The sequence below is a fragment of the Balaenoptera ricei genome, chromosome 6, assembly GCF_028023285.1.
Source record: "Balaenoptera ricei isolate mBalRic1 chromosome 6, mBalRic1.hap2, whole genome shotgun sequence".
Taxonomy (NCBI): Eukaryota; Metazoa; Chordata; class Mammalia; order Artiodactyla; family Balaenopteridae; genus Balaenoptera; species Balaenoptera ricei.
Window position 1 is genome coordinate 120608903 of NC_082644.1, and position 27556 is coordinate 120636458.

General features: G+C 60.2%; 1 protein-coding gene across 4 annotated transcripts in view; it reads left to right on the plus strand.

Moving 5' to 3' along the window:
- The first annotated feature begins 10659 nt into the window (after positions 1-10659).
- Positions 10660-27556, plus strand: part of VAV2 (vav guanine nucleotide exchange factor 2) — a 181940-nt gene continuing 165043 nt past the window's right edge. For 2 of the 4 annotated variants that reach the window (XM_059925984.1, XM_059925985.1), the window contains exon 1: positions 10660-10944. In XM_059925984.1, coding sequence (XP_059781967.1) covers positions 10741-10944 — 204 coding nt within the window. In that variant the 5' untranslated portion in view covers positions 10660-10740. The remainder of the gene's footprint in view (positions 10945-27556) is intronic. The other 2 variants (XM_059925986.1, XM_059925987.1) reach the window with 1 other exon arrangement.

Sequence of the window (27556 nt, forward strand, 5' to 3'; positions counted from 1 at the left end):
TGGAGAGGAGACCTAGGGCCAAAGGCAGGAGAGAAGGTGGGTGACCAATATACCATAACCAGGTGCCTGGTGAGGCTCAAGTTAAAGTGTGAGATGGCAGCGCTCTGTCCTGGTGGACGTGCCGGTACCCAGGGACAGACCCTTGTTCATGCGGCAGTGGCTGAGGGTGCGAGCAGGGCAACATCGGGGACAGCGGGGCCTGGGAGGACGAGGCCAGCTGGGCCACGCTCTGAGCCAAGGTCCAGGTGGTAGAAATGGCCTGTGGCCTGCAGGGGCTGGTACCTGGTGGGGGGGGTGGGGAGGGCACCCCGTAGCACCCCACGCCCCGTGTGGCAGAGGCACTGGGATCCCCAGGTGGGCTGCGGTCTGGGCCTTGGGACAATTCAGGGAAGTGGAGGCCCGTCACTGGAGGGAAGCCCTGACTTCCTGAGTCAAAGCAAGTGAGGCATGAAGCTACGGGCTGGGAAAACACACGAGCTGGGACTGCCTTTGACCGTGAGCCGGTGGAGGGTCAGGCCTGTCCTGAGCGCTGTGTGTGCGTCGATCTCATTGACTCACGCAGCGCAGACTCTGCCCTGGGTTCACCGTCGTACCCACTTCACAGATGAGGAGACTGAGTCTCAGACACATATATCGCTTGCCAAAGGGCACAGAGTGGCTGCGTGGAACTCGGGAGGGCTCACTTGTGGCCTTTCCCTCTGAGGGAGTCCCAAGCCCTCCTAGGGTCAGCTCAAGCACATGAGAAAGGCTAGAAATGTGAGATCTCGGGGTTCTCCCTAGGGGCTTCAAGTCTTAGGAGGTCCCCCTATGGCCCTCTCCCACCCCAGCTCTGCCGTGTGCCCAGGGTGGGGTCTGCGAGGGGCACCTCCTACTGAGCCTGGCCTCCTGGCTGCAGGGTTGGGCCATAATCTTCTCCCACTAGTTGGAGCCAAGAAACCTGCAAAGGCCCTCGTAGTGAAGCCCCTCTTGATCCTGCAGGTCCCCCAAGTGCTGAGCCCACTTGGGGGACCTGCAGGATGACTCAGTCACAGGGACCTCTACTGGGGTAGCGGCATCACCACATTACATCAGGATGAAGCATGGGAGTGTGTGTTGGGGGTGGATGGGGGCTCACTATGTCAGTGGGGGGACTGAGCTCTGCTCAGAAAAACAACACGTTGATCTCTGGGACCCCTGGGACATCCCTGGGAGGCAGGAGGCCTTGGTGCAGCCTCTGTAGCCCCCACCTGAGACCTCCGTCTTGACTGTGATAATCCTGGGCCAGCTTCATTTCCCCACCAAGGGGCAAACTTTGTGCAGGGTGGGTACTCAGAAGTGTTTTCTGGTTGGATGGGGGATGGATGGTTGGATGGGTAGATGGATGGGTGGATGGGTGGATGGATGGGTGGATGGATGGACGGGTTGATGCAAGGGATGGATGGGTGGATGAATGAATGGATGGATGGATGGGTGGATGGGTGGATGGGTGGGTGGATGGATGGGTGGATGGATGGGTGGATGGGTGGTTGGGTGGATGAATGGATGGATGGGTGGATGGATGGGTAGATGGATGGATGGGTGGGTGGATGGATGGGTGGATGGATGGATGGATAGATGGATGGATGGGTGGGTGGATGGATGGATGGGTGGGTGGATGGGTGGATGGGTGATGGATGGACGGATGGGTGGATGGATGGGTAGATGGATGGATGGGTGGATGCATGGGATGTATGGGTGGATGGATGAATGGATGGATGGGTGGGTGGATGGATGGGTGGATGGATGGATGGATAGATGGATGGGTGGGTGGATGGATGGAAGGATGGGTGGATGGATGGATGGATGGGTGGATGGGTGGATGGATGGGTGGATGAATGGATGGATGGACGGATGGATGGATGGATGGACGGATGGATGGATGGGTGGGTGGATGGATGGAAGGATGGGTGGATGGGTGGATGAATGGATGGGTGGATGAAGGAATGAATTCATGCCAGACACTGTGTTGGATGCAGGCAGGACACAGGGAGGTGAGACCACAGGCTGGGCCCAGAGGAGGCCACCGTCCATCCCACTCCCAGCAGATGTCTCCAAGCAAAACACTGAGGGACACTGAGAAGGCAGGAGATGGTCCCTGAAGGAAGAGATGGCTGTGATGTGTTTCAGGAAACACACACATTTTCTGAGTGGACCAGGCTCCTGTGAGCCCACGGCTGGAGCCAGCTCTAGTTGAGGAGCAGGCAGTTCAGAATTGCAGGTACATGAAGGATGAAGATGGGGTAAGGGGTGGGGCTTAGGAAGTGGCACGGGTTAGACTGAGGGGACTGTAATGGGGTGCAGGGGACTCCAAAATCGTGCCTAGGAACCTGTGCTCAGAGAGCTGTGGGAGCCAAGGGCTTTTTTGGTTTGTTTTTTAATAAAACAGCTTTATTGAGATATAATTGTATAAAATCCACCCATTTAAAGCACACAATTTAATGGCTTTTAGTATATTCACAGTTGTGCAACCATTACCAGAGCCAGTTTGAAAACATTTTCATCTAAGGAAACCCTGTCTGGGGCTTCTCTGGAGGTCCAGTGGTTAAGACTCCGCGCTTTCAACGCAGAGAGCGTGGGTTCGATCCCTGTTGGGGGACTAAGATCCCACATGCTGCGTGGCGCGGCCCCAAAAAATAAAAATAAAAATAAAGAAACCCTGTCTCCATCAGCAGTCACACCCCATTTGCCCACGTCCCCCCAGCCCTAGACAACCACTAATCTACTTTCAGCCTCTATATTTGCCTATTCTGGACATTTCATACAAATGGATCACATAATATATGGCTTTTTGTGTCTGGCTTCTTTCACTTAGCGTAACGTTTTCTAGCTTCGTCCGTGTAGTAGCACATTCCAGTACTTCACTCCTTTTTGTGTATGTGTGGCAAAATATACATAACATGGAATTGGTCATTTAAACCATTTTTAAGTGTACAGTTCAGGGGCATTAAGTACGTTCACATTGTAGTGCAACCATCACCACCATCCGTCTCCAGAACTTTTTCATCTCCCCAAACCGAAACTTCCCATTAGACAGTAACGCCCCATCCCCTCCCCCAGCCCCTAGTAGCTGCTATTCTGCTTTCTCTTACTACAGATTTACTGATTCTGGACATTTCATATAAATGGAGTCATGTATCTTATGACCCTCGGTGTCTGGCCTTCACTCAGCATAAGGTTTTAGAAAGGAGTTCATCCATGCTGTAGCAGGTGTGAGAATCTCATTCCTTTTTATGGCTGAATAACGTTCCATTCTAGGGATGGACCACATTTGGTTTCTCCATCATCCGTGGATGGACATGGGCTGTGTCCACCTTCGGCTGTCGTGAATATGTTGCTGTGTACACGGGTGTTTGAGTTTTTGTGTGGACAGTGGGTGAGCGTTGAGCAGGAGGGAGCATGACCAGCTTTGTGGGTTAAAAGGGTCGCGCCTGCAAGGGGTGGGGGGTCTGCAGGGGTCAGGCGGGGGAGAGAGACTAGAAAGGCACCTCCAAGCCTTGGGGAAGTGTGATACACAGCTGCCCTCCTCAGCTCCCAGCGTACACGCTGGAGGAACCTGCTTTTGTTACCAGTTTCCTGGAACAGGCAAAACTTGCCTGATCCTGACGTGCTGGAGGAGAAGAACCTCCATCGTAACGTCTCTGCTCTCACTGATGCAGTGAATGCCAGCCCCAGTGCTAAATCCTTTACATCCACGATCCCAGGGAATCCCCGCCGTGGGGAGGCAGGTCTCATGAATTCACAGGCGAGAAGACAGAGGACATGTGCCTTCTGCAATGTCACACCTGGGGGAGCAGGGCCAGGCTTCAGACAGACCCCACGCTGCCCAGTGTAACTGTAGCCACGAGCCACGTGTGGCTTCTGAAGTCTTGAATGCGGTTCGCCTGACAGAGGAGCCGAATTTTTAATTGCATTTAATTTTAATTAACTTAAAATTGGATACTCAATTCAGTTTTTGGCAAACTTTCAAGTGTATTTGAAACAACTTGGGTACATGAATGTATTTTTTTCAACGATACATTTTCTTAACTTTAAATACAGATCAAACATTTCTGATGACAATTTAGTGTTCCTGCTGAAATGTGCTGGGGGTGTAAAATACACACTGGATTTTGAAGACTTTAGCATGAAAAGTAAACTGCAAAATGTATCATTAATAAGTTTTCAGGTTGGTTACATGTTGAAATGATAATATTTCAGATATAGTGGATTAAAGTAAAATGAATTATTAAAATGGATTCCACCTACAAGGAGCTATCATTCAGCCATAAAAAGGAACATAGTACTTATTGATAGACACGAGTGAACCTTGGCATTATGCTGAGCGAAAGAAGGCCATGCATTACATGATTCCATTGATATGAAATGTCCAGAACAGGCAAAGCCATGGAAACTGAAAGTAGATTAGCGGTTGCTAGGTCTGGCATGGGCAGGGTGTTGGAATGGCAGCTATGGCGCATGGGGTGTCTTTTTGGGGTGATGGGCACACTCTAGGATTCAGAGCACTCGTGCTGGGGTGCAGAAGCAGGGTCTAGCAGGCACTCCCTTGACTGTTGCCCCAGGAGGGCACCCTCCTGCCCAGGTCAAGGGCAGTATTGAACACCAGGAAGGGCAGGGGCAGACCTGCCCTGACCAGGGCTCTCCCCGGCTCTGTGTTCTGAATACCACGGTGTGCTTCCTCCTTTCAATGACAGTCTGATCTCCTGGCAGCCAGTGTCAAGGCTGAGCCGGCCCAGCACCACGTTCAATGGCAGCGGCACCCGGGCCACCCCTCGGGTCCCGTAATACACAACCAGCCGCATGGGGCTTGGGGCTTCCCTTGGCCAGACTGGACTCCCCACTCTGTCCTTCACTGAGGTGACCTGCTGGGGTCACAGTGATGGGATATCACTGCAGAAATCTGGGATCTGCCCCAAATACCGGCTTCTCAGCCTCACGCCTACAAATGAATTAAGTCCTGGAGACCCTCCCCCCTCCTTAGAGCCTTAAGTAACCCTGCACCCTGACCTCACAGGCGCCTCCACAAGAGACCCAAGCCCCGAACAGGGCTCCGAGGAAGCTGCTCGGAACAAAGGGTAGGAAGTGCCACCACAAGCCCCACTGGAGGTGAGATGTCAGAGGTCACAGTCAGGGGTACAATCCATGGACCACGGCATTTGACTTAATTTTGAAAGTCGAAGCACAAGCAGTGAAAAGTCTGTATTTTGCCTTTTCAAACAAAACGTAAAAAGCCCACACCCAGCAATTCAGTGGGGTGTAATCTGACTCCACAGCGGGCCAGATGGTCTTTTTCTACACCTATGGTTTCCCAGGAAATTGTGACAGCTGAATTTGCATGATGTAGCTACAAATGGAATTTGCAAAATGTGTGTGTTCATGTGGTTTGGACATGAGAATAATTCCTTCACCCGGTCATGTTGGGAAGAGTCAAAACTTTCACTTCCCCTGCCCCAAGAACAAGGCCAGTGCTTAGTAAATGCGTTCTGGGTGGAGGATGTAGGAGGGATGGGTGGGTTGGATGGGTGGAGGGATGGCGGGGTGGGTGGAAGGTTAAAGGAGGGATGGATAGAGAGATGTGGGAGGGATGGGTGGACTGCAGCTTCTGGGGAGGGCCTTTGCAGGAGAAGCTCCCAGTGCATCCCTGAGACCCTGGCTATGGAATAAGGGCCCTGTTGTTAAGAAGCACTGAGACCTTGCAGCAGCCCTTGGCATTCTGGGGGAAACCTGGGCTGAGGAACCCCCTGGTTGTCAGAGGAGGCCTGTGTGGAAAGGAACGGCCTGGGATGTTTGGATGGGCAGAGAAAGCTCTCCAGCCCGTCCACTGTGGCCTGCACCACGCCCGACACATGAAGAAGCACATGTGTTCTCGTTCAGAGCAAATTCCCAGTGTTGCCCCAGCGATGAGGACTCCTACTGATGAGGGGACCCTGAGGGAGCCCAGGAGGCCTTGTGGGGCAGCTGTGGACTCAGATTCCCCCCCCACCGCCCCCCGCCTCCCGCCCCCACGTGCTGCTGCCCTGGAACCATTGTACCATCAGCCGGAAGGCAGAAGCAAAGTCCCCAGCGGGAGGCATCGCAGGAGACAGACTTAGGATTCAGACCAGGGCTCCAACCCTGCCTCTGCCCAACGCCTAACCTCGGGCCGGTCCTCAAGCTCCGTGACCCGTCCCCTAACAACAGAATAACAACGCGCATGGCCTGGAGCTGGACGGTCATCCCCTGCGAGGCAGAAGTGGGGCGGCTCCTTCGGGGCCCGCCCGGACCCTGCAGCCACCGGGCTTCCAGGAGCTCGAGGCCGGTGGCAGCACTTCCACACCCTGTCCCCCTTCAGCTCAGACGCAGGCTGTGTCCCCAGCAGCCCCTTCCCGGCCAGCTCTGCCGCTCCTGACTGTGCTTTTGCACCCATTTCTGCAGTGGGCATGCGCGTGCTGGCCTTTTAAGGCTGTTGCATTCATGATCTACGTGCTGAGTCAGGATCTCCGTGTTTTAGACAGCACAGCATTTTCCCGTCTCCTTGGTCTCCTGTCCCCCCAAACCAGCGTGTCGACCGACAGCTTTCGGTTCCAGGCATGGAAACGCTTTGCAACAGCGAGATTTGGGTGCATGAGCAGCTGCCGGGGAGGCCCCGCGTTTGGACCCGGCTCCTCCGCACCTTGCTCGGTGATGCTGGGCAGCTCCCGGCGTGCTCGGTTTCTGTGTTTAACCACCCAAGACAATGACTATTACCCTCACTGTGAGGCTTAACGGAGGCCACGTGACACATACGAAGCCCTCAGGCCAGCCACGCAGCACTCAAGAAACGGGAGTGGCTATTACAGTCATGAATACTTAGAATAATATGCTAAGTCAGTGCAAATCTCACAGGGTGTAATGTTACAGATTCACATAACAATGGTGAGATAGGCTACACATCAACAGATTACATAGCCCATTTTTTAAACCTTTGTATCAGTTTTACCCATTTCTGTGACTTCTACGAAAGAAGATACTGGATTTTAAAGTCGTAGCTGCAGTGCTTTGCTGACCTGTTGGTTTATTTATTTGGCATTTTAGTTTTTTTTTTCTTTTGGCCACGCCACGCGGCTCGCGGGATCTGAGTTCCTGGACCAGGGTTTGAACCCGTGCCCCCCACAGTGAGAGCTCGGAGTCCTAACCACTGGACTGCCAGGGAGGTCCTTATTTGGTGTTTCATTTAACAACTCTTTTTCGACTACCTACCAGGGGCTGAGCCCAGTTTGCAGTGCTGGGAGTGAACTGGGGACAGGACAGAGACGGCCCCCGCTGCCACAGAGATGACAGTCTAGAGGGATGAGACGGAGCAACAGACACCGGGGCGGGAACTGCAGAGAAGAATGAGTCTCAGAGCGGGAGAGGGTCAGCAGAGGAAGTGAGGGTGTGAGCCATGTGGCCATCTGGGCAAGAATCCCAGGCAGAGGGGTGGCAGGTGCAAAGGCCCTGAGGTGGGGACATCGCTGGGCGTGGCTGGAGAGCTGTGGGAATGAGTCATCGGGGAGGGGATGTGCCACATGGGACCTGCAAGCGATGAGATTTGATTTTATCTCTGGTGAGGGGGAAGCCACGAAGGGCCCCCTGCCCCCTGGAGAGTGGCAAGGCCTCACCAAGGTTTCACTGGGTCCTTGCTGGCTGCCGAGGACAGACTGAAGGGGGGCAAGGGTGGCGCAGGGGGAGGCTGAGGGGCCCGGTAAGTGGGGGCCTGTGACCCTCCTCCCTTACTTCCTGCCCCATGGGTTTCACCTATGCCACTGAACTGGGACGCCCAGCTTCCTGCCTCTCCTGTGGACTGTCCCGGTGCTTCGTGTGGGCCTTTCTCACTAAGGAAAACTGCCATCACTCATGGTGCTAAAGGTGGGCCAAGCTGAGAGGCAACCCCCAGAGGGTACCGTTCACTTGTAGCCTGTGGGCTCCTCTCCAGGGTGCCATCTCTCTAGAATGTGATGGGAATTGCGCCCCCTGGAGGTGTGCCATGGGCGGTCCCGGCAAACAGCTCTGAGTCTGAGAAGATGTGGCCGGTGGTAGGATGTCCTGCAGCGGCGTCCCCTCTTCCTGACGTGTACTCTGAGTTGATACAGTCCACACCTGCTCACGACACCCACGCCCAGTGTTTGGAGGAGAGTTCCTATCAGTTCCATTCGTGCAGTCATTCATTCACGCACACCCAGCCACCCAGCGGAGCCTCCCCCAAACCCTGTGAGGCGCACAGGTGGGTCAGTGTCCCCAGTAGGACACTGGGGATCAGGAAGGTGTTGTGATTGGCTAACACACAGCAGTGAGGCCTGCGTCTCCTGACTTGGCTATTCTCCAGGCCAAACCTGATCTTCCTGCCGCTGGGCAGCGAGCGTCCCGCCAAGGGGCAGCCAGGTGGCGACAGTGCCCTCCGCGCCCACCAGGGGGCAGCAGACGAACATCAGTGCTGACGGCTGGAGGGTAGCTGCCTGCATCCCAGCCCCGGCTCATCCTCTAGGTTGGTTCCCTGTCCAGGCAAGGAGGCCAAGAACAGTGAGGACACGAATAGGGGGCCCCATTCTGCCCCAAGCACTGTGCAAAGCTCCTGGATAATTACTTCTGTTCAGTCCTCACCAGCGATTCTGACGGGATGGGGCGCTCCCCACGCTACAGAGAGGGAGGGGGGTCCTGCCAGGGGAAGGTGCCTGTGCAGGCTCCGGGGGCGGGGGCGGGGGCGGCTGGAGGCGCCGGGAGTCAGGCTCTGTCCCCCGCTCTGTGATTTCTCGGGGTGATGCTAGAAGAAGCCGCCTGCTGCCGCGGGGTCATCTCTTTTTGTCTCGGGCAAGGCAGGCTCGATCTCACCCGTCTGAGGCAGGCTCCTTCCTGCCCGTGTTCACGAAGGTGCCGCACCCATTTCCTCGGAGGAAGGATGCCTGGACAGGAATTTGGAGCTCACCAGTCACTTGGCCTGATTTTACTCCTGCCAGGGTCTGGGGTGTGCCCTGGGAGCCCGGCCCCTCCTCCACTCTTCTCCATGGGCCAGAACCGGGCCTGGGTCCCCATGCTTCCTCCTCAGTTTGGGAAGAGGCCAGCCTGACTCTCTGCAGAGGCCACTGCCCAGAACAGAGGGCTCAGGGGACCCTCACTGGGCTCGCAATGAGGTGGGGTGTCACCCTGCTCTGGCTCCTGCCCCAGGAATGCCAAAGGAAGAGGGGAACTGGGCCATAGGGGCGGCTGCCGGGTGCTGCCCCAGGGTTCAGCCCAAGTGTGAGGAGATGCTCGGAGACTGGTCACCCCCAGGCTCACCCCATGACTGAGCCAGTCTCAGAGGGGGGATCAGACTTGCCCAGGTTCACCCGGCTGAGAGCCCAGGGCTCCCAACAGCTGAGCCAGGACCCACATCATTTCGTTGCCAGATGGGCTCTTTATGTTCTAGAAGCCCTCCCACTGTCACAGGAGGCCAGAGAACACTGCCCACCCCCTCCCAGAGGGCGTGGCCCAGGAAGGAGTTCAAGGCACGGTCAGCGGACCCCGCAGCCAGCATGGAGGCGGGCCGCTACCCAGGGCCGGGTCTGGCCGCATCTCTTTCCCTCTCTCCCACTTACTTATGTCACATCTTCCATCTCGGACGCCAGGATTTGCCCTCTGGGCAGCTGCGAGTGGCAGGCCTCTGGGTTTCAAAACAGGCGAATCCCGGCCTTTGTGCGAGGTCGGGGGGCTTCCTGCGGGTCCCTAGCCAGCGCACAGGATAGGAAGGGGATCTGGGCGAGTCCCCGGCCCGTGTGCCTCCCGCCTCGAGTTCTCCCGTGGGGGCCGCTTGGGGGACCGAGAGGGCGCGGGACGACTGCGCGCAGTCGGTGCCCCCTCCAGGGTCTGTCCTTCCCGAAGGACCGTGCAGAGGCCCCCAGCGCGACAGGGGCCACCTCCTGAGCTCCTCCTGAAACGCAGGAGAGACGCAGAGACAACGACCGGCCATCACTCCACAGGCGAGGTCGCGCGCCCCGGGCGCAGAGCTTCCTCAAAATCTTGGTGCCCCTCGCTGAAGTCGGCGGACCCCGGGCTCCGGCCGCGCCGCAACCCCCGCCCTCCGCAACTTTCGTGAGCGGCAGCCGGGCAGGAAGTGGGGGGGGGGGCGGGCGGGGGAGGTGCCAGGCGAGCGCGCCGGCCCCGCCCCCACCCCGCCAGTGGCCGCGCCCCCGCGCCCCCGCGCCCCCCGCGCCCTGGAGCTGCGGAGCCGCGGAGTCGGAGCCCCGGGCGTGGAGCGCTGAGCGCGAAGGCGGGGCGAACAAAGCGGCGGCGGCGGCGGCGAGGGCGGCCCAGGCCCCGGACGCGCGGAGCAGGCGACCCGCCGGGCCTTTGTCTCGGGCGGGGCAGAAGCTTCGGCGGCCGCGGGGCTCCCCGAGCGCAGAATGCGGCGCCCGGCGGGGCGGATCGCGGGGCGCTGCGGCGGCGGGCTGCGCGGAGCCCGGCCCGGGGCCCGGGGGAACTTGTGTGTGTGAAGCGGGGTCCGGTGCGCTGCCCGGCGGCTGCCCCACGACCGCACGTGGGCGGGAGCTGCGGCCCGCTAGGAGCCGGAGGAGGAAGAGGAGGGGACGCGCGGCGGCGCAGCGGAGACCCGGGGCCGCCCGCGCGAAGCCCCGCCCCGGCCGCCGAGCCCCGCGCGGGCGGGCGGGATGCCCCGCGGCCGCTGCACTTCGGCCGGAGCGCTGCCCTGAGCCGGCCGGCCCAGCGAGCGGCGGGCGGGTGGGCGCCGCGGGCGCCATGGAGCAGTGGCGGCAATGCGGCCGCTGGCTCATCGACTGCAAGGTCCTGCCGCCCAACCACCGGGTCGTGTGGCCCTCGGCCGTGGTCTTCGACCTGGCCCAGGCGCTGCGCGACGGCGTCCTCCTGTGCCAGCTGCTGCACAACCTCTCCCCCGGCTCCATCGACCTCAAGGACGTCAACTTCCGGCCGCAGATGTCCCAGGTGAGGGTCCGGGCGCGCCGAGAGGGGCCCTGGTCCGCGGTCCCGGGACCCCGGTCGGAGCGGCGGACTCGGGGACGTCGGCAGGCGGCGGGACGGTGAGCGGAGAGGCGGCGCGCCCCGGGCCTCGGAACCGGCTCCTCCGAGGGGCGACCCCGGGAGGCACGAAGTTGGCAAAGTCCCCCAAGCCTGGGGTGCGCCTCCGCCGCCTCCGGGCACTGCCTGGGAGCACCCGCTGCTGGGCCTGCGCCTCCCGGGGTGAGGGGAACTCGAACCCCGGCGGGGCGCTCGCCACTGCCGCCCCCTCTCCCGGGCCTGGGCCCCGGGACGCAGCGAGTGCCCCCCCCCCCCGCCCCGCCGCCGACCCCAGGATCCCAACGCGCCGGTGGCCTCGTCAGGCGTAGTGTCCCTGGCTTCGCGCCTGGTGGCTGGACGCCCTGGAAGGCAGGGGCTCGGGGCGCGGCGGGAGGGGCCCGGCGGGGCGGGGAGCCGGGAGCCCTGGTCGGCAAGGGAGCGGCGGGGCTGGGGGCACCGCCCCCTCGCCGGCCTCAGCCTCCTCCGGAACCCTTTGGGGGGGGGCAAGCAGCGCCAGGCCCCCAGGGTCGCGCGACTTGGTGGGAACAGGAGCCCCTCATGCTTCCCCTGTACCTTCAAGTGTGGCCTTTGTCGCGGCCGAGGCGCATGTGGCTGCCGGGCGGGCAGGAAAATGTCCGCTTGGCTGGCAGGCGCTGCCTTTCTTGGCCCCTTAGAGGGAACTTGGCTGAGACTTAAGCAGAGTAGAGGCTGCTGTCCTGCCCCCCGGGTTCCGCGACCCCCACCCCAGCACCTTTGAAGGGGCCCTGGGTGCCCAGCGGGGCCAGGGGCCACCCCAGGTCTGGCCAGCACTGCCCAGGAGCAACCTTCCTGCTCACCCCACAGCCCCTTCTTCTGTGACCCTCTGGCCTTCACAAGCCAGTGTGACAGCCGAATTGGGCTGGGGGGAGGGGGGATGGAGTGAGTCACTGCTTTTCCAGGCTGGACTGCGTGGCCTCTGCCCTTTGGCTGTGACCGCATTTCCAAGGAGATGGGGGCATCCCCCCCCTTCAGGGAGGATGGGGGTGGCCGCTGACCAAGAAGAGTCTTGAGGAGACGGGGGCAGGGGGCCACCCTCCCACTCCACGGAGGCGGACGGCCCAGGGAGGGAGCCCTGGCCTGCCGTCTGGTCCCCAGGCTCCTCTGAAGCCAGAGCCGTCCTGGGCCCTCTCAGTGCTAAGCAGCCCAAGGTCCTGGGGCCGGGTGCCCTCAGATCCAGTCCTCTCCTCTGCCCTCACCCCCCGGGGGCTGGGACGCACTTACCCCATTTTACAGCTGGGGGAACTGAGGGTGGAGGAGCTGCTGAGGGCAGAGCTAGGCCTTGAGCGCGGGTGTCTGCCTTTGGCTGTGAACTGCAGGGGCTGCCCAGGCTTGCTGGCTGCTGGCTCCTGGCTGACTGGCAGAGAGGCTGGGGCCCAGGGCACGGCCGGGGCTGGCTGGGGGGGTTGGCTGGGTCCTGGAGCTGCCCCTCCCAGCTGTGTTTGGCCAGGATGGGGGAGAGGGCGCCCTGGCTGTGGTAGGTGGCCTGGCTCAGCCCCTGCGCTGGAAGCGCAGAGACTTCCTGGGGTCCCTGGCGCCATCCTTGGGCCAGCAACGCTGACAAGGCACAGTCTCCTTGAGCCCCCCTGCTCCAGCCCGGGTGAAGGGGTGTCAAGCGGGGCTGGGCGGTAGGGAGACCCTGATGGGCGAGTGTCTGTGTCTTCATGGCCATATGCTCTTATTGAAACCTGGCACTGTCACCTCCCTGTAGTGACCGCTTTGGGGGCCTCAGTTTCCCAAGCTATGTAATGAGGACAGTACTAGTGGCTGCCTGGTAGGCAGGTTGTGAGGATTTGATGAGGAAAGAGGGCAGAGAACGTCCTTAGTGCCGCGCTGAATGAACCTTAGAGATCTTATCTGGGCAGGTGTGGTCCCTTGTGGCTGAGGGCTGGTCTCCCCTGCCCGTCCTCTCACGGAGGGTGGGGCTGGTCACACCCATCTTTGTGTGTCTCTTGCTGGCACAGGGATGGCTGGGTTAGGCGGATGGGCCCATCTGTGTATTCACGATTAAAAAAACAATTCTCTTGAACATGTACGGCTGTGCAGGGTTTGGGAGAGGAACGTGGTGGTCTGTTTGTGCGGCTGTTCTTTGCTGTCTGGGGAACTTGCCTCCAGTGGAGGAGGGAAGACACCGTGGTCCTCTTGGCCCATGGTGGTGGCATCACAAGAAAAATCACAGCTGCCCTTTCTTACCCACCCTGCCCTGAGCTAGTCATGATCCTGGGAGGCATATGCCACCCCTGTTTCATGAATGAGACAGCTACAGCTCAGAGAGGTCAAGTGACTTACGCCACATCACACAGGTAGTAAGTGGTAAAACTAAAACCTGGACTTAGGTCTCCCTTCCGGGACTGTTCGAACAAATCCTGCTTTCAGAAGCCTTCCCTCTGCTGTCTTGCTGATTTTCTGATGGGTGCTCCTGGCCCGCTTCTCAGGTTGTTCACGGCGTGTGTCTGTTTCCGTGGGCTGGATGGGGTGGGGAGTGCGTGCCTGTTTCCTGCGGGATCTGGATACTTTGCTGGCAAGTGGGCAGGGCCCTTCCATCTTCCTGCTGTCACTGTGTGCCCGTACGTGTGCCCGTACGCGGACCCGTCCAGCTCAGAGGCCTGCCTGACGTCCCCTCGTTCCAGAATGCCGCTCTGGCTTCTCCTGTGACAGGTGACCTCCTGTTTTCCAAGTATCGCGCTTCGAGTGCCCCTCCCGTTTGCGTGGATCTCAGCTGGGTTATTGGCCCTAAAGGCGCATAATAGCCCTGTGCACTTATTGAGCATTTGCTGTGTATAGAGCCAGGTACTAGGAAGAGTTCACAGGCAGATCCAAGTTGCCCCTTGTCCTGCCCTTCTGGATCTGGTCGGGTGTGCTTTATTTTTTTTATCCAAAGTGCCTGGCAGCCACGTTGGGTTTAATTAAAGAATTAGGTATGGCCAAATCTGCTGATGCTAATGAGAGACCGCGTGTGTCTGGAACAGCTTCAGTTATGAGGTCCTGAGGTTGCTGATGCCAGCAGACGGCCCTTGCGTTTGGTCTGCAGTCTGAATCTTTAGGGCACCACCCGCCCAGCCTCTTGCCCCCCACCCCGGCAGGCCTCCTCCCCGTAGAACAAGGCTGGGAAGCAGGGACACGGCAGAGAGGGCTCCCCCATGCCCACACCTCCAGCTTCAAGTCCTTCCCGTCCCTGCCTTGTGCCAACGTTCCAGCTTGCGCCCCCCTCCCCTAAGCCTTTTCCATCAGGGTCCATCGTGTGCCGGGCCCATGCTGGAAGACTACCCCTCCTTTTGTCCTGGTTCTTCCTGTAGGAGCTAGTCTAGTGGCTGCCTCCTCTAGGAAGCCTCCTCTGATTTCACTCTTCTCCCATCCTGAAGCGTTGCGAGCCTGGCCCTTGGGCCCCCCTCCACCCCATGTACCGGGTGTGTACCTCTAACCCTGCGTTTTCCACACTTTGCTTTAGTAAACAAGCATCCCTCGGAGCCACACTCGCTGCTCACTGCCCTGAACCCAGGACAGTGAATCCCTCCCCCTCCGGACTGGTGTGAGCCCTCCCAAGGGGTCTCTGGGTCCTGCCGAGCCGGGCCCCCCTTTGCTGCTGTGTCACTCTGGTCCTTCCTTCGAGGAATAATTGCCGAGCCCCTGCGCTGCCAGGCAAGGACCCGGTCCCTGCTCCGAGATGCTTTCAGGTGAGCAGGACACACAGCAGGTTGTTGAGGTGCCTGTGGATGAGGAAGTGGCCTTTAAGTGTCCTGAGAGCTCCCAAGTGCAGGCAGGGGGACGCGGTTCCCGAGGCCAAGGGGTGTGACACCTGGGCTGCCGGGGAGCAGGGAGAACGAGGCCGATTCCAGCGGAAACTAGGACGCCTTTTCTTTTCAAGTCAGCTTTTGTTTTTCTTGTTTTTGGGTTTTTTTTTTAGATTTTATTTATTTATTTATTTATTGGCTGCTTTGAGTCTTCCGTGGCTGTGCGCGGGCTTTCTCTAGTTGCCGAGGGCTGCTCATTGCGGTGGCTTCTCTTGTTGCGGAGCACAGGCCCCAGGCACACAGGCTTCAGTAGTTGTGGCATGCGGGCTCAGTAGTTGTGGCACACGGGCTCAGTAGTTGTGGCTCACGGGCTCTAGAGCGCAGGCTCAGTTGTTGTGGCGCACGGGTTTAGTTGCTCCGCGGCATGTGGGATCTTTCCGGACCAGGGCTCGAACCCGTGTCCCCTGCACTGGCAGGCGGATTCTTAACCACTGCGCCACCAGGGAAACCCCAGGTTTCGTTTTAAGTTTGAACATACCTTGACATTCGAGAGTACGTTGGTGTCCTGCACCCTCACGTGTTTCCTATAGAAGAAGGTCCCCTCTGCAGCCACAGAACAGCCACCTGAACCCGGAAAACAGCGGGGATGGTGCCGCCTTGGAATCCACTCGAGTTTCAACGCGCGTCTCCACAAATGCCCATTTCAACAAATGGTCCACCTGGGGGCTGGGACGGCCCCTCCGCCTCACCTTGATTTTCCCGACCTGGATGCTTTTGAAGGTGACAGGCCCCTTTTGTTGCAGAATGTCCCTCCCTTTGGGTTCATCTGCCGTTTCCTTGCGTTGGATTCAGGCTTTGCACCTGGAGCGGGTGGAGTGACCACGCTGTTGCCTTCTCCTGGCATCCTGTCTAGCAGGTGGCACGTGGTTTCCAAGTGTCCCCTTGCTGGGGGTGTTGGCTTTAATCACTTGACGCTGGCGCTGTTTGCCGGACGGCTCTGCCACGAAGGTCCTCCGATCCCCCTTGTAGGTCACGAATATTCTTGAGAAGGGGCTTTGAGACAGTGACAGGATCAGTCCTCCCTCCCTCCCTCCCTCTCTCTTCTCTTCCTCTTTTCCTTTCCTTCCTCCCTCTGTCTACCACTGTGGATTGTGGTTTCCTATTCTGTTCCACGGATTCTCATCTGTTATGTCACTCTTTATTTTGACGCTCAAATGGTCTCAGGTTTGACCAGTGGCAACTGCTTCAAGCTGCTTCCGTGTGTCTTTTTTGACACGTTCCCGTCATTTTGTGAGCTCTGTCTCCTTCCTGGCACAAGATATCTGAGCTTATCTTGTATTTTATCTTGTCCAGCTCCAGAATCAGCCGTTTATGGAAGGAGCTCTGGGTCCGCAGTGCAGAGGCATATGCAGAAACCAGGCTCTGGCTGCAGGTGCACCTGTGCTGGGGTGTCTCCGCGCTGAGACCTGCCATGTGCACCTCTGAGTTAACACAGGCGTGTGTGTGTGTGTGTGTGTGTGTGTGTGTCCCCGTCCCCGTCCGTGTGCTGCACGTGTTCACATTTGTACTTCTGTCTGTATCAGTGCTGTCAAGTAGAAAATGTGTGAGCCGCATCTGTCTTTTAAAATTCCTGGTGGTCATATTAAAAAAGTGAAAAGAACTGTGTAACGTTAATTCTAACAATACATTTTATGTAATCCATGCCCAAGGGGGTGGAAATCAGATCTGTGGGGGTGAAGAAATCATATTCTTTTTACGCATCAAGCACAGATGTACCCAGAGAGAACAGTACAGTACAGATACACAGTACACCTGTGGTATTAAAATTTCACGCGGGGAGAGCGATTAGGACAATGCCTGGAAAGGCTCCTTGGGGGGGTGATATTGACAAGAAGGTTGAGAGACGCTGGTCTCCCGAATATTAGCATTTCCGGGCGGCAGGGTTTGTGGCACCCAGTTTGTGCAGCAGGGAGTGGGGATGGGGGAGGGGAGAGCAGAGGCCGTGGGCCAGGGGTCTCGTCTTCAGCGCTGACCTGCTGACTGGAGGGTCACTTGCAGGGCTGTGTGGGGCAGGGTCCGAGGCTTGGGTCTGGAGTTGGCAGGGAAGGCCGTCGGGCATCACCTGCGCAGGTCATGGGTGGGCGCAAGCTGGCGTTGGTGGAACGTGGTTGGTTTGTGCCACGTGTGCTGATGACAGAAACCTGGCTTTGGCGTGGGCTGCCGGGGAGAAACGGCGAAGAAGGCTGTGTTGGGTTGGGAGTCCGTCGTGAGGGGCGATCCCCATCTGTCTGTGGTCTAGGCCCTGGAAATGGGGCGTCTCCGTGCAGGGAATGGGGGCCCCGCTGCGCCCGGGCCCAGGGCCTGACAAGGGTGAGTAGGCACGAGGTGACCCCACCCTGGTGCCTCATCTCAGCCCGTTGCTGCCATGAGGTCCACGTGACCGAGGATGTCGCCTCCCTGGCAGGGTGGTGCCCTCCGGCCCCTGCCTCCCGTCCCCGTGTCCAGGCCACGTCTGTGGCTGCATCTTCCCAGGGCCGGGCAGTGCTGCTGGGAAGACGCCCTGCAGCCCTGCCGCTGAGACCCCGCCAGGTGCACCTCCCGCCCGACTGCTCCTTGAATCCGACTGCTTCTCCCCTGGCGCCCGGCCGGCAGCTACCGCCCCCTCCCAGAGCAGGGGTGGGCAGATGTGTTCTGTCGAGGGCCGGGCAGTGAATATTTCGGGCCCCGTGGGCCAGGCGGTCCTGTCGCGGGTACTCGCCTCGGCCCTCATCGTGCCGAGGCAGCGCTGATGATCTGTGAACGCGCGAGGGGCTGTGCACCAACACATATTCGTGGAGGATGACACGTGAATTGCATATGCTTTCCGCATGTCAAGAAATACTGTTCTTTTTCTCCCCAGCCATTTAGAAGTGTAAACACCTTTCTTAGCCCGTAGGCTGGGTAAAACCAGACAGTGGGGCCGGCTCGCTGCCGCTTGTCTGCTCAGAGCCCTTCCCGGGGCCTGCGAAGGTGTCCTGGTCCCCGGGGCTCCCCCCTCCCTGTTCCCATCGCGCTTGGCAATCATGTCTCCGTTTGTATCCAGAGCCCTTGGCATGGGCTCCTCAGACAGGAAGTGATCCATGGAACAAAGCTTCCTCACCGCTTCCCTGGTGCCAGAAAACGTGCTGAGCCCCGTGGGGATGACCTCCTCTCGTCCCCGCAGCACGTGTAGCTGAGGCTGTGCTCTCAGCCCGATGAGCTGCCTGAAATGGCAGTGCAGGGGGCCACACTCGGCCACTCGGCTGCCGTGAGAATCCTGGTGCTGACGTGTCGCTGGCCTGGCTGAGCCTCGCTCTCCCTGCCTGGAAAGGGGGTGACGGTGGCCACCTGCGTGGGCCTCTCACCAGGCCCGCTAAGTCTCAGAACACTGCGCCTCCACCCCACGCCCGGCTGGCCGGCTTGCTCCTGCTGGCTGGACCCTGGCCCCGGCTCGCCGCCTGCCTCTTGGGCCAGCTGCCTTCCCCCGTCCACCTGGCCTCACCTTGCCTCTGGCGGCCCAGCTGCTGCAGAGCCTTGCGGTGGTAGAGACGGTGGGATGCCAGGGCCCGGGGCTTGCCTCTCCCTCCTTCCCTAGCCCCTAAGCCCCTCCCACTCGGCCCCAGGTAGGGGGAGCGGGGAGGGGAAGGATGGAGGATCCTTGGCCCAGGAGTGGAGGGCCCAGGGTTGGTGGACCGCAGCCCTGCCCCTTCCTCTGAGGGTGACCGGGGACTCCTGCCGGAAGGGGTCTCACACGCTCTCTCTGCCGCTTCCTTCCGAGGAGCTCCTGGGCTGGATGGGGCAGGACTTGCTGTCCTGTTCTTCGGGGCTGTGCTGGTTCTCAGCAGGTGCGGATGTTTGGATCCCTGGGGGCAGAGAGACCTCAGAGGGCTTCGTGGAGGAGGTGGCACTTGAGCTGGTGGTGAAAACTGGACGCCTTTAGGTAACTAAAGGTTGGAGATGGGTGGTTGCTGCAGGGATGGGGCTCTGTGGGAGCAGAAGCTGGGGTGGGGGGGTTCCCACTCTGCCCCCCAGGCAGATCGCTGCTGCCTGGCCATGCCCTGTCCTGAGAAACTTTGTTCCCTGGCAGCCCAGCCAGGGCGCCTCCCCTGGGCCTCGGGAGACCCTGTGAGGCACTGGGTTGGGTGGCCGTGCCCCCCGTCAATGGAGAGGTGACAGGCTGGCCTGGGGGTGCACAGCTGCGTAGGGGCCGAGGCCTCTCGCCAAGCCGCCCAGGTCTCTTGGAGCCTGGAGTGCCCTTCACTTCGCTCCTCCCTTCACCAGCAGAACAGCCTTGGCACGGGGTCCTCTGTGGGTGAGGAGGCTGGGGGCCCACGCAGTGCCCGAGTCCAGACGTGGCCGGGCTGGCCGGCTCGGCCCTCCCCTCACCTGCTCCCAGGCGGCTGTGGGAGGGTCACTCCATCATTTACTCAAGAGTCCCATCTGCCTACGGGCCTTGGGCAGAAGAGGCAGAGACCCCTGACCTGTGTCTGACCTTCTGGAGGGGAGACAGAATGAGGGATTCGTGAAGAATTAAGATGGAGAGAAAGATGCAGAGAAAGACAGCGGGCGGAAGGCTGGCGGCCGGGCTCAGGAAGTCCAGGCAGGCTCCCTGAGGAGGTGGCGGAGGGGCCCCTCCGCAGCCTGCTTCCTGCACCCGCTCCCCTCGGGTGCTGTCTCAGCTCTGAGCTGGCATGGGGCACGTGGCCTGTAAGTGGAGTTCAGCCCCCCAGTGGGGGGCGGCTGCCCGAGGCCACGGTCTCTGGGGGTTCCTTGTGTGCCCGGGGCCCAGCCACGGTCTCTGGGGGTTCCTTGTGTGCCCGGGGCCACGGTCTCTGGGGGTTCCTTGTGTGCCCGGGGCCACGGTCTCTGGGGGTTCCTTGTGTGCCCGGGGCCACGGTCTCTGGGGGTTCCTTGTGTGCCCGGGGCCCAGCCACGAGGCCAGGCCAGCTCCACGCCGTCCGGTTGTGAGCAGCTGTGGCTCCCGCTTCAAGTCCCGGCCGCAGAGCGTGGCATCCTTGTCTCCTCCCGCCCCGTCCACGTCCTCCGTCCAGTTCCCGATGGCTGCGGGGCGTCCGCTCCTCCACCCACCCGGGGATCCTGGGCCGCTCATTCTGGCCGAGCCGTCTGGGCGCAGCACCGCCCCGCCCCGGACCCATTTCCCACCTTGCGCCCGGCCTCGTGTGCTGCTGGGCAGCGGGGCGGCCGCCAACTCGTCCCTGGGGTGGAGACGGGTGCGGCGCTGTACCCTCTTGGACCTGGGTTCAAATCCTGGTCGCCACTTCTCGGCTGTGTGCTGTGCCCCACCCCTGCCCCGGCCCCTGTTTCCTCCGCTGTGAAAGGGGGTTTCTGGCAGCCACCTCCTGGGGGTTGGCTGAAGACAGAGCGGACAGAGGGGACCCAAAGCTCTCAGCCCAGCACCTGGAGGTGATACGTGCTCAGTGGTTGTTGACTACCCCTCCACACCCTCACCCTGGGCGGCCCGGCCCTTTGAAGCCTGGGGCTCTGCTTCGCCCTGTAGATGCCCCTCCCCTAGCACCTGCCCCGGAGCTTGACCCGGGAGAGAGGTCAGGGCAGGGGCGCAGATGTGGCAGGCCCCGCAGACCTGCTTCAACGCCGGATCAGGAGCCGGCACCGCGCGTGTGTGGGATCAACCCCTTGCCCCGCTCAGCCGGGGAAGCAAGCTCGGCCAGGAGGGGCCCCCTGACGCTCTGCTCGGGCCGCGTTCTTGGTCCTCCGAAGCTCCACGCTTTCCGGGGGCACTCCGGTCAGCATCCTGTGGATGCTGTGACTGTTTTGGTTTCTGGACCCAAATGGTAAACAGGAATAATAACGTACGGCTGCAGAGGGGGGCAGGGCCGTGCCGTGGGTGCCTGCCGGCCGGGATGGGGTAACGGGGGTGGCCCCCAAGCGAGGCTCCCTGCCTTTGGAAGCTTAAGTGTTGCTAGAAACGCACGACATCTCTGTTTTGTGGGGATTGTTTATCGTCTCTGCAGAGTTTATATAAGGATTAAAACACTTATTTTTAACACACCTACTCCTCATCCCCCTGAGCCAACTTAAACTTCAGGCCATAAATGTTCCTGTTGGTTTGTTTTGTTTTGTGCTTTTGGTTTCAAAGGCGGCGTGCGCACATGGTGTCCGGTGAGAGCTGGTCCAGGCAGGCAGGGGGCACGGCTGCCGGCCGCCTGGCCTCCCATCCCTCTGTGGGCTCGGTAGCCTCCGGGCCTTTCCAGGGATGGGGCCCACTCCCAAGTCCCCCCGAGGCCCCCCCCCAGAGGCCCGGTTGTCGTCTGTGCGGAGTGGGGGGCGCTTGTCTGTCTTGTGCTGTCAGAGGACTTTCTGAGATGCTGTCCCACTGCCGCCTGCCAAGTTCCTCCGCTCTGCTGGGGGCTTCACGGCTGCGGCAGGAGGGGTGTCTCCCGGGATGTGGAGGGCGGCAGGGTGGGGTGCTGGGGGCCGTCGCCAGGACCGGAGTCACCTGGCAGGTGGGCGGCTTCGGGTTCCGGATGTTTCTCTCCTCCACGTGCCTCACCCCCCCACCCTAGCCCTGCCTCTGCCCGGCCTCTCTCCTAAATGTACCGTCCACACGTTTCCAGCTTTCATCCACATTCGCTTGATGGTTGTGTTTGTCTCACAAATGTAGGATGCCATCAGGGGAGGGGGGTGCAGGCACCGTGCTGAGCGCGTGGACGACCCCAGCCCCGCAGTGAGGGGCCAGCGCGGCCCTGTTGGCGGCTGAGGCCCAGAGTCGCTAAGCCACCTGCCGGGGCCACGCAGCTGCGAGAGGCTGGGCCTGGGCTTGCCCCGGCCTTCCTGACACCAGAGTCCAAGGCCGATGTTTTGCTTTCCTCCCCTCGGGGTTGGCTCTGGTTGACGGAAGTGTTTCTGCCAGGTTTGGCCTGGTAGGGGAGGCGGGGCTCCGCACCTGGCCTCCGTGTCCCTGCAGGAGTGGGGAGGTGCCCCCTGGGACAGTGGTCGTGGGTGCAGCATGGACTGTCCCACCATTCAGCTGCATGAGGGATGTCTGGGTCCCAGTCCCTGGCGCACAGGGCAGCTGGAGAGGTTTAGTCTGTTCACGCCCTCTCTCCAGGTACCCCTGGGGTGGTGGAAGGTTCTGGTCCCTTACGCTTATGACAATCACATCCTGAGACCCTCCCTCCCTTGCCCTTAAGCTCCTCCCATCCTTAATCTACCCTCCACCCCAGAGAGGGGGCATCTGTGTTTTCCTCCCCGCCTCGCCCAGCTTATCTGGCTGCTAGGACAGGAGAGAGAAACATCCAATAGTCATTTTGGTGAGAGACAAGGTACCTTTCAGATCTGAGCTGTTTTCATCTACACACGACGGGTTACTCACACAGCACCCATCTGGATGCCAGAGGTCTCTCTCCGCCTGAAGCGGTTTTGGTGTTTTTCACCCCAGGGCTCAAAGGAAGCAGGCGGGAGGGAGGCAAGGCAGCGGGGTGTGACCCGGACCTGGAGATGGAAGGGCGGGTTCCCTGGCTTCCCTCGGCCTCCTCCGACCTGCCGCATTCTCCCTCCCCTCTGGGCCTCTGGGTTCCTAGCTTAGAGGGACCAGACGCCCCCATCTCTTGTGATGTCCGGGCACAGTCTGTGTGGTTAGGGCCAAGGGCTGGAGCCCTGGCTTTGCCACTGACCACTGTGGGCCCTTGAGCTTGACCCTCACGGAACCTCAGTTTCCTCCTCTGTAGGACTGGGATAAAAATAGTATCTTCCTCAGCGGGTGATGGATAAACAACATGTGGTCTCTCCAGACAATGGGATATTATCAGCCATAAAAAGGAACGCAGCACTGATATCCTGCAACAGGGATGAACCTCGAAAACGTTACGCTGAGTGAAAGAAGCCAGACCCAAAGGGACAAGTGTTATGCGATTCCATTTATATGAAATGACCAGGATAGGCAAATCCACAGAGGCAGAAAGCAGGTCGGTGGCTGTCGGGGGGTTGGGGGGAAAAGGGGGGAGCAACTGCTAATGGGTGCAGGGTTTGTTTGGGGTGATGGAAAGTTCTGGAACTAGATAGTGGTGTACTTTTTTTTTTTTTGGTCCGCACCGCGCGGCTTATGGGATTTTAGTTCCCCGACCAGGGATTGAACCCGGGCCATGGCGGTGAAAGCACTGAGTCCTAACCGCTGGACCGCCAGGGAATTCCCTACGTTACGTGTACTTTACCGGAATAAAAAAGTAGCACCGCCCTTGTGGGGCTGGGAGAATTGCATGAGGAATTCGAGCAGCTGTGTGGCTGGGGCCGCAGTGGCCCGGACACCTGCCCCTGTGTGCTCCCTCCATAAGGAATGTCAGGTCACATTTGATGACTGCATTGGTGTAAAGGCAAATATATGAATAGTGTATTTAAACGTCTTAAGTATTTAAATATTGTCTTCGATCTAAGACACTTTCACGGGCTCTTAGAAGTGCTGGCCCGCAGCGCCCGGCAGGTGAGTCAGGCCCACGTGGTCTTCTCTGGCCACTCCAGGCAGGACAGGGAAGTGAGAGCCTGGACTTGGGTGTCTGTCATTGATCTGTTGTGTGATGCTGGGTAACTTACTTTCCTTCCTCTGTAAACCGGAGGTGCTGATGCTGATGGTAAGGGGCCTCGCCACACTGTTCTGAAAGTTGAACAAGCTCGTGTGAGTGGCAGGCTCTGCCCGACGTCCGGCCCCCCTCCCCTGCCACCCCCCAGTGTAAGGGTCTCAGGCTGGGCCCCGGGGAGCGGACCCCAAGACGGGAGGTGAGCCAGTGAGGCCAGGGAGGGAGGGACGGAGGCCGAGGCCCTCCTCCTCCAGCAGCTTCCTGCCGTGGGCGCTGAGCACTCGGGGTGAGACGGTCCTTGAGGGGCACGGCCCGAGGGAGGGGAACCCGGGCTTTCTGTCACCGCTCCTGGGTCCCGGGCCGGGCAGCAGCCTCGGGCACAGAGGGCAGTGCCGGGGCAGGCCGCGGAGTGGCGAGCCCTGGGGGACGTCGGCAGGGTGCCTGCAGCTGCTAGAGGAAAGTGGCTCTTCATCCTGGGTGGGAGATATGACATGAGACCTTTCCTCTCTCGGCTCTAGGGAACGGCCCAGGGAGCTTTCATCTGAGTCGCTGTTGGCAGAGGGCCTGGAGATGGACCGGGCCCCCTGTGTGTATGGGCAGTAGCAAGGGCCGGTTTCTTTTTTTTTTTTTATAAATTTATGTATTTATTTATTTTTGGCTGCGTTGGGTCTCCATTGCAGCGCGCAGGCTTTCTCTAGTTGTGGCGAGCGGGGGCTACTCTTCCTTGCAGTGCGCGGGCTTCTTATTGCGGTGGCTTCTCTTGTTGCGGAGCACGGGCTCTAGGCGCGCGGGCTTCAGTAGTTGTGGCACGTCGGCTCAGTAGTCGTGGCTCGCGGGCTCAGTAGTTGTGGCGCACGGGCTTAGCTGCTCCGCGGCATGTGGGATCTTCCCGGACCAGGGCTCGAACCCGTGTCCCCTGCATTGGCAGGCGGATTCTTAACCGCTTCGAAGGGCTGGTTTCTGATAACAGTTATGAATGACCTAACAGGCTTTGGAGGAGGAGGCGTGGGGAGAGCGTGGGGCTCCATCACTGCTCGGGACTCCACGTCGAGTGGGCTGGAGAGCCAGCGCTATGGTGGTGTGGGGCGCTCCCCAGGCTAGGCGGAGTCAGGGAACTTTTCTGCAGGAAGTAACCTTTTAGCTGAGCCTTGAACAAGGAGTAGGAGTCAGCCAGATTGGGGTGGGGAGGGGAGCCATGTTCTAGAACAGGTCGACAACTTCCCAGCCCCCGTTCCTGGCTTACCAGTCTCAGGCCAGGCCAGGCCTGGGTCAGCCACTGGCTCTGAGCCCGTTTCCTGCTTTCTCATTTTCCTCCTGGATTGCCTGTCCTCTCGGCCTGGCTGCCGTTTCTCTGCAGAAGCCAGGTGGGAACTTGACGCTCACCCCAGTGACTGGGGACGTCCTGCGTCGGCCTTGCTCTGCAGGGGGCACGCTGACGTGGGTGCTGATGGGATGGGTGAGTCTCACCAGCCATGGGCTGGGACCGTCCCTGGGGTCCCAGGGGATGAGGGGCCCGCTCTTGATGGGACGCCTGGGGCCCTTAACTGATGGTTGGACTGTGTTTCTTTGGGCACATCTTCCTGCTCTGGTGGGCTGGGCCCAGTCAGCTCCTCTGGGTCCCTTTCCTATCTGTAAAATGGAACTGGGGGATTTTCTGCACTGCTGCCCGCTGCTGATGGCCTCGGGGGCTGGTTCACCTGGAGAGTTGGGTCGTAGGCAGGGATGCTCGGGTGACAGTCCCCAGCCGGGGGCGTGGGAGGGAGCCAGGTGTTCGCAGGCACCTGAGGGCCGTTATTACCTGATGTATGACTTTGGCAAGTTTCTTGCTGTCTCCGAGTTTCTTGGGGTGACACCGCTTCCTCCTCCACAGATGGGCTGTGAGGCTGAAAGGAGATGATGCCCGGGGCCTGCTAGCTCCAGACCAGGCAGGGCCTGCCACCCGACAGGTGGTGGCCTCTGTAGCTCCGTATGCAGAAGGGACTTGTCCTAACCTCCTGTGACCCACGTGCCTTCCACGTGCCTTCCTCGTGCCTAACTGGAGGTGATGAGGGAAGATGGGCCCAGGGAGCATGGGAGATCTCGGGCCGCTTGCTTTGTGCCTGGCTCTCAGTTGGCTCATCTGTAAAATGGGGCCATCATTTCTGCCCCAGGTGCCTCCAAGGTGGAAGGGAGGAGGGCTCTGGGGCGTCTGAGGTCCCTGAAGGGCCGCCCGCCTCTGGGCGTCTGGAGGGGAAGCGCAGGATCTGTGCGTGTGGAATCCTCTTGGCGGGAGCCACCGAGCCCCTGGCTGCGTGAGTCTCTGTGTTCTGGTTGACAAGCTCCCTCTTCCGACACTTCTTAAGGAGGGGCGTCCCGGGAGCTGCGACCGTCTCCAGGAACCAGCGCGTGGACGCAGCGTCTGCTTCCTGGAGCGACGTGGGTTTGCTGTGGTGTCTGGGAGCATCTCGGTTTCCCTGATTTGGCTGATGACGCAAGGTTCCTGGAGCATCCCCGCCCGCCGCCCCCAGCACGGCACGGAGGCTGGAGCACTTGGGGACGACCCGTTGAAGGGTCACATGGGGACAGTGCGCTTCCTGGTTGTTCCCGTGGCCGCAGCTGAGGGGTGGACCGTGGAGGACGCGTGCCTTGTCTGGAGTGAATAACCGAGTCAGTAAATCCAGGCTGTAAACCTCACCTCCGCGGCCCTCGTGTGTGTATGTGTTTACCGTCTGGCTTATCTCTGCGGTGGGCTGTACAGCTGTGCGTCCCGGGAGCATGAGGGATCATGTCTGGGACCAGGTGCGGGTGTGAACAAATTCGAGCCGATCTTGTAGTCGGGAGGCCAGGCTTGGTCTGCCGTCGGCGCTGTGCCCTCTCTCCGCCTGTCTGCATCCCTGATACGTCTGGGTGATGCCATCCACCTCCTCTGGGTAGTTTTGGGGCCCGAATCCACTCTCCTCGAAGCGGCTGAGGGCTCTGGGGTTTGGCCCACAGAGCTCTGTCCACCCTAGCTGCTTGGGGGGAGCCCTGGCCGCCTCCCGGCCATGGGGCAGGAAACAGGTGGTGCAGGTGGCCGCTGAACAGTGGGTTCTGTCGATGCTGGAGACCTGTGGCTGTGGCTTGGCCACACCCTGGACCAGCTCTGGGGCCCCCATCCTGCCCCGTCCCTCCGGTCTGGGCCTCCTGCTGGTGGTGGGAAATGGTCAGCCCGGGCAGGGGGCCAGAGTGTCATGGACATGTCTCACCCTGCCCCGTGGAGCGGCTCTGGCCCTCAGCCTTTCTCCCGCGTTGCCATCTGGTGACTTGGGGAGGAGCGGGCCAGCACCTGGGCTGTCTCTTGGTGGCGGTGGACCCGGCCGGGACAGTGTCTCGCGCGGGGGTGCTCAGCCCCCTCTGATGTTCCTTGGGCACGATGGAGTCACCTGTCCAGCTGTGCCTACTCTGGGCTGCTCCCAGGGCCACCTGGCGATGCCGAGATGGTCCTAATTAGTCACAAAACTGGAGGCAGAGGGCAGCCCCGTGGAGTGGGAGTCACTGTCACCCATTTGACAGCGTTGGAAACCGAGGCTCAGAAAGCAGGGCCTTGTCTGCCTTGACCTGTAGGAGATGGAGACAGCATTCCCGTGGCCTCCGCGCTCCCGTGGCCTCCGCGCTCCCGTGGCCTCCGCATCCTCTCCCGCAGGGCGCCAGTGGGCTCCTGACATGTGGGATTTATATCCGTCTGAACACTTCCCGCGGTAATTCATGTGCTGGCACCCCCTCTCTTTTCTTAACTCATGTGTGTAATAAATTTTTTTTTTTTTTTCCTCAAAATGAAAGGGAAGATAGAATTTTCACACACCACTCCCTCCTCATGCAAATAAACCTTGGGAGAAATTGGCGTGTCATCTCTTTGGGTGTATTTGTGGTAATTTAGCGGCTTAAATGGAACATCTGTTAGCCAGCCAGGCTCAGGCCGAGCAGAGCTGTGGATTCGCACCAGAGCGCCTGGGAAGTAATTTACTGCAGGAGCAGGGACTCGCCGGGCAGACCCGCCCGCGTGCAGGCACATCTGGCACCCGAGGCCACGGTGACAGGGCGAGGGGGGGCTGGAGCCTTTGTACCCGGCCCCCTCGGGTCCCTGAGGACAGCAGGAACATCCTTGGTCGTGGCCGGGCCAGGGGCTGGCGGTGGGCCTTCAAGACTGGGAGGTGCCGGGCTTCCCACTGATGTGCGGGCTTGGCG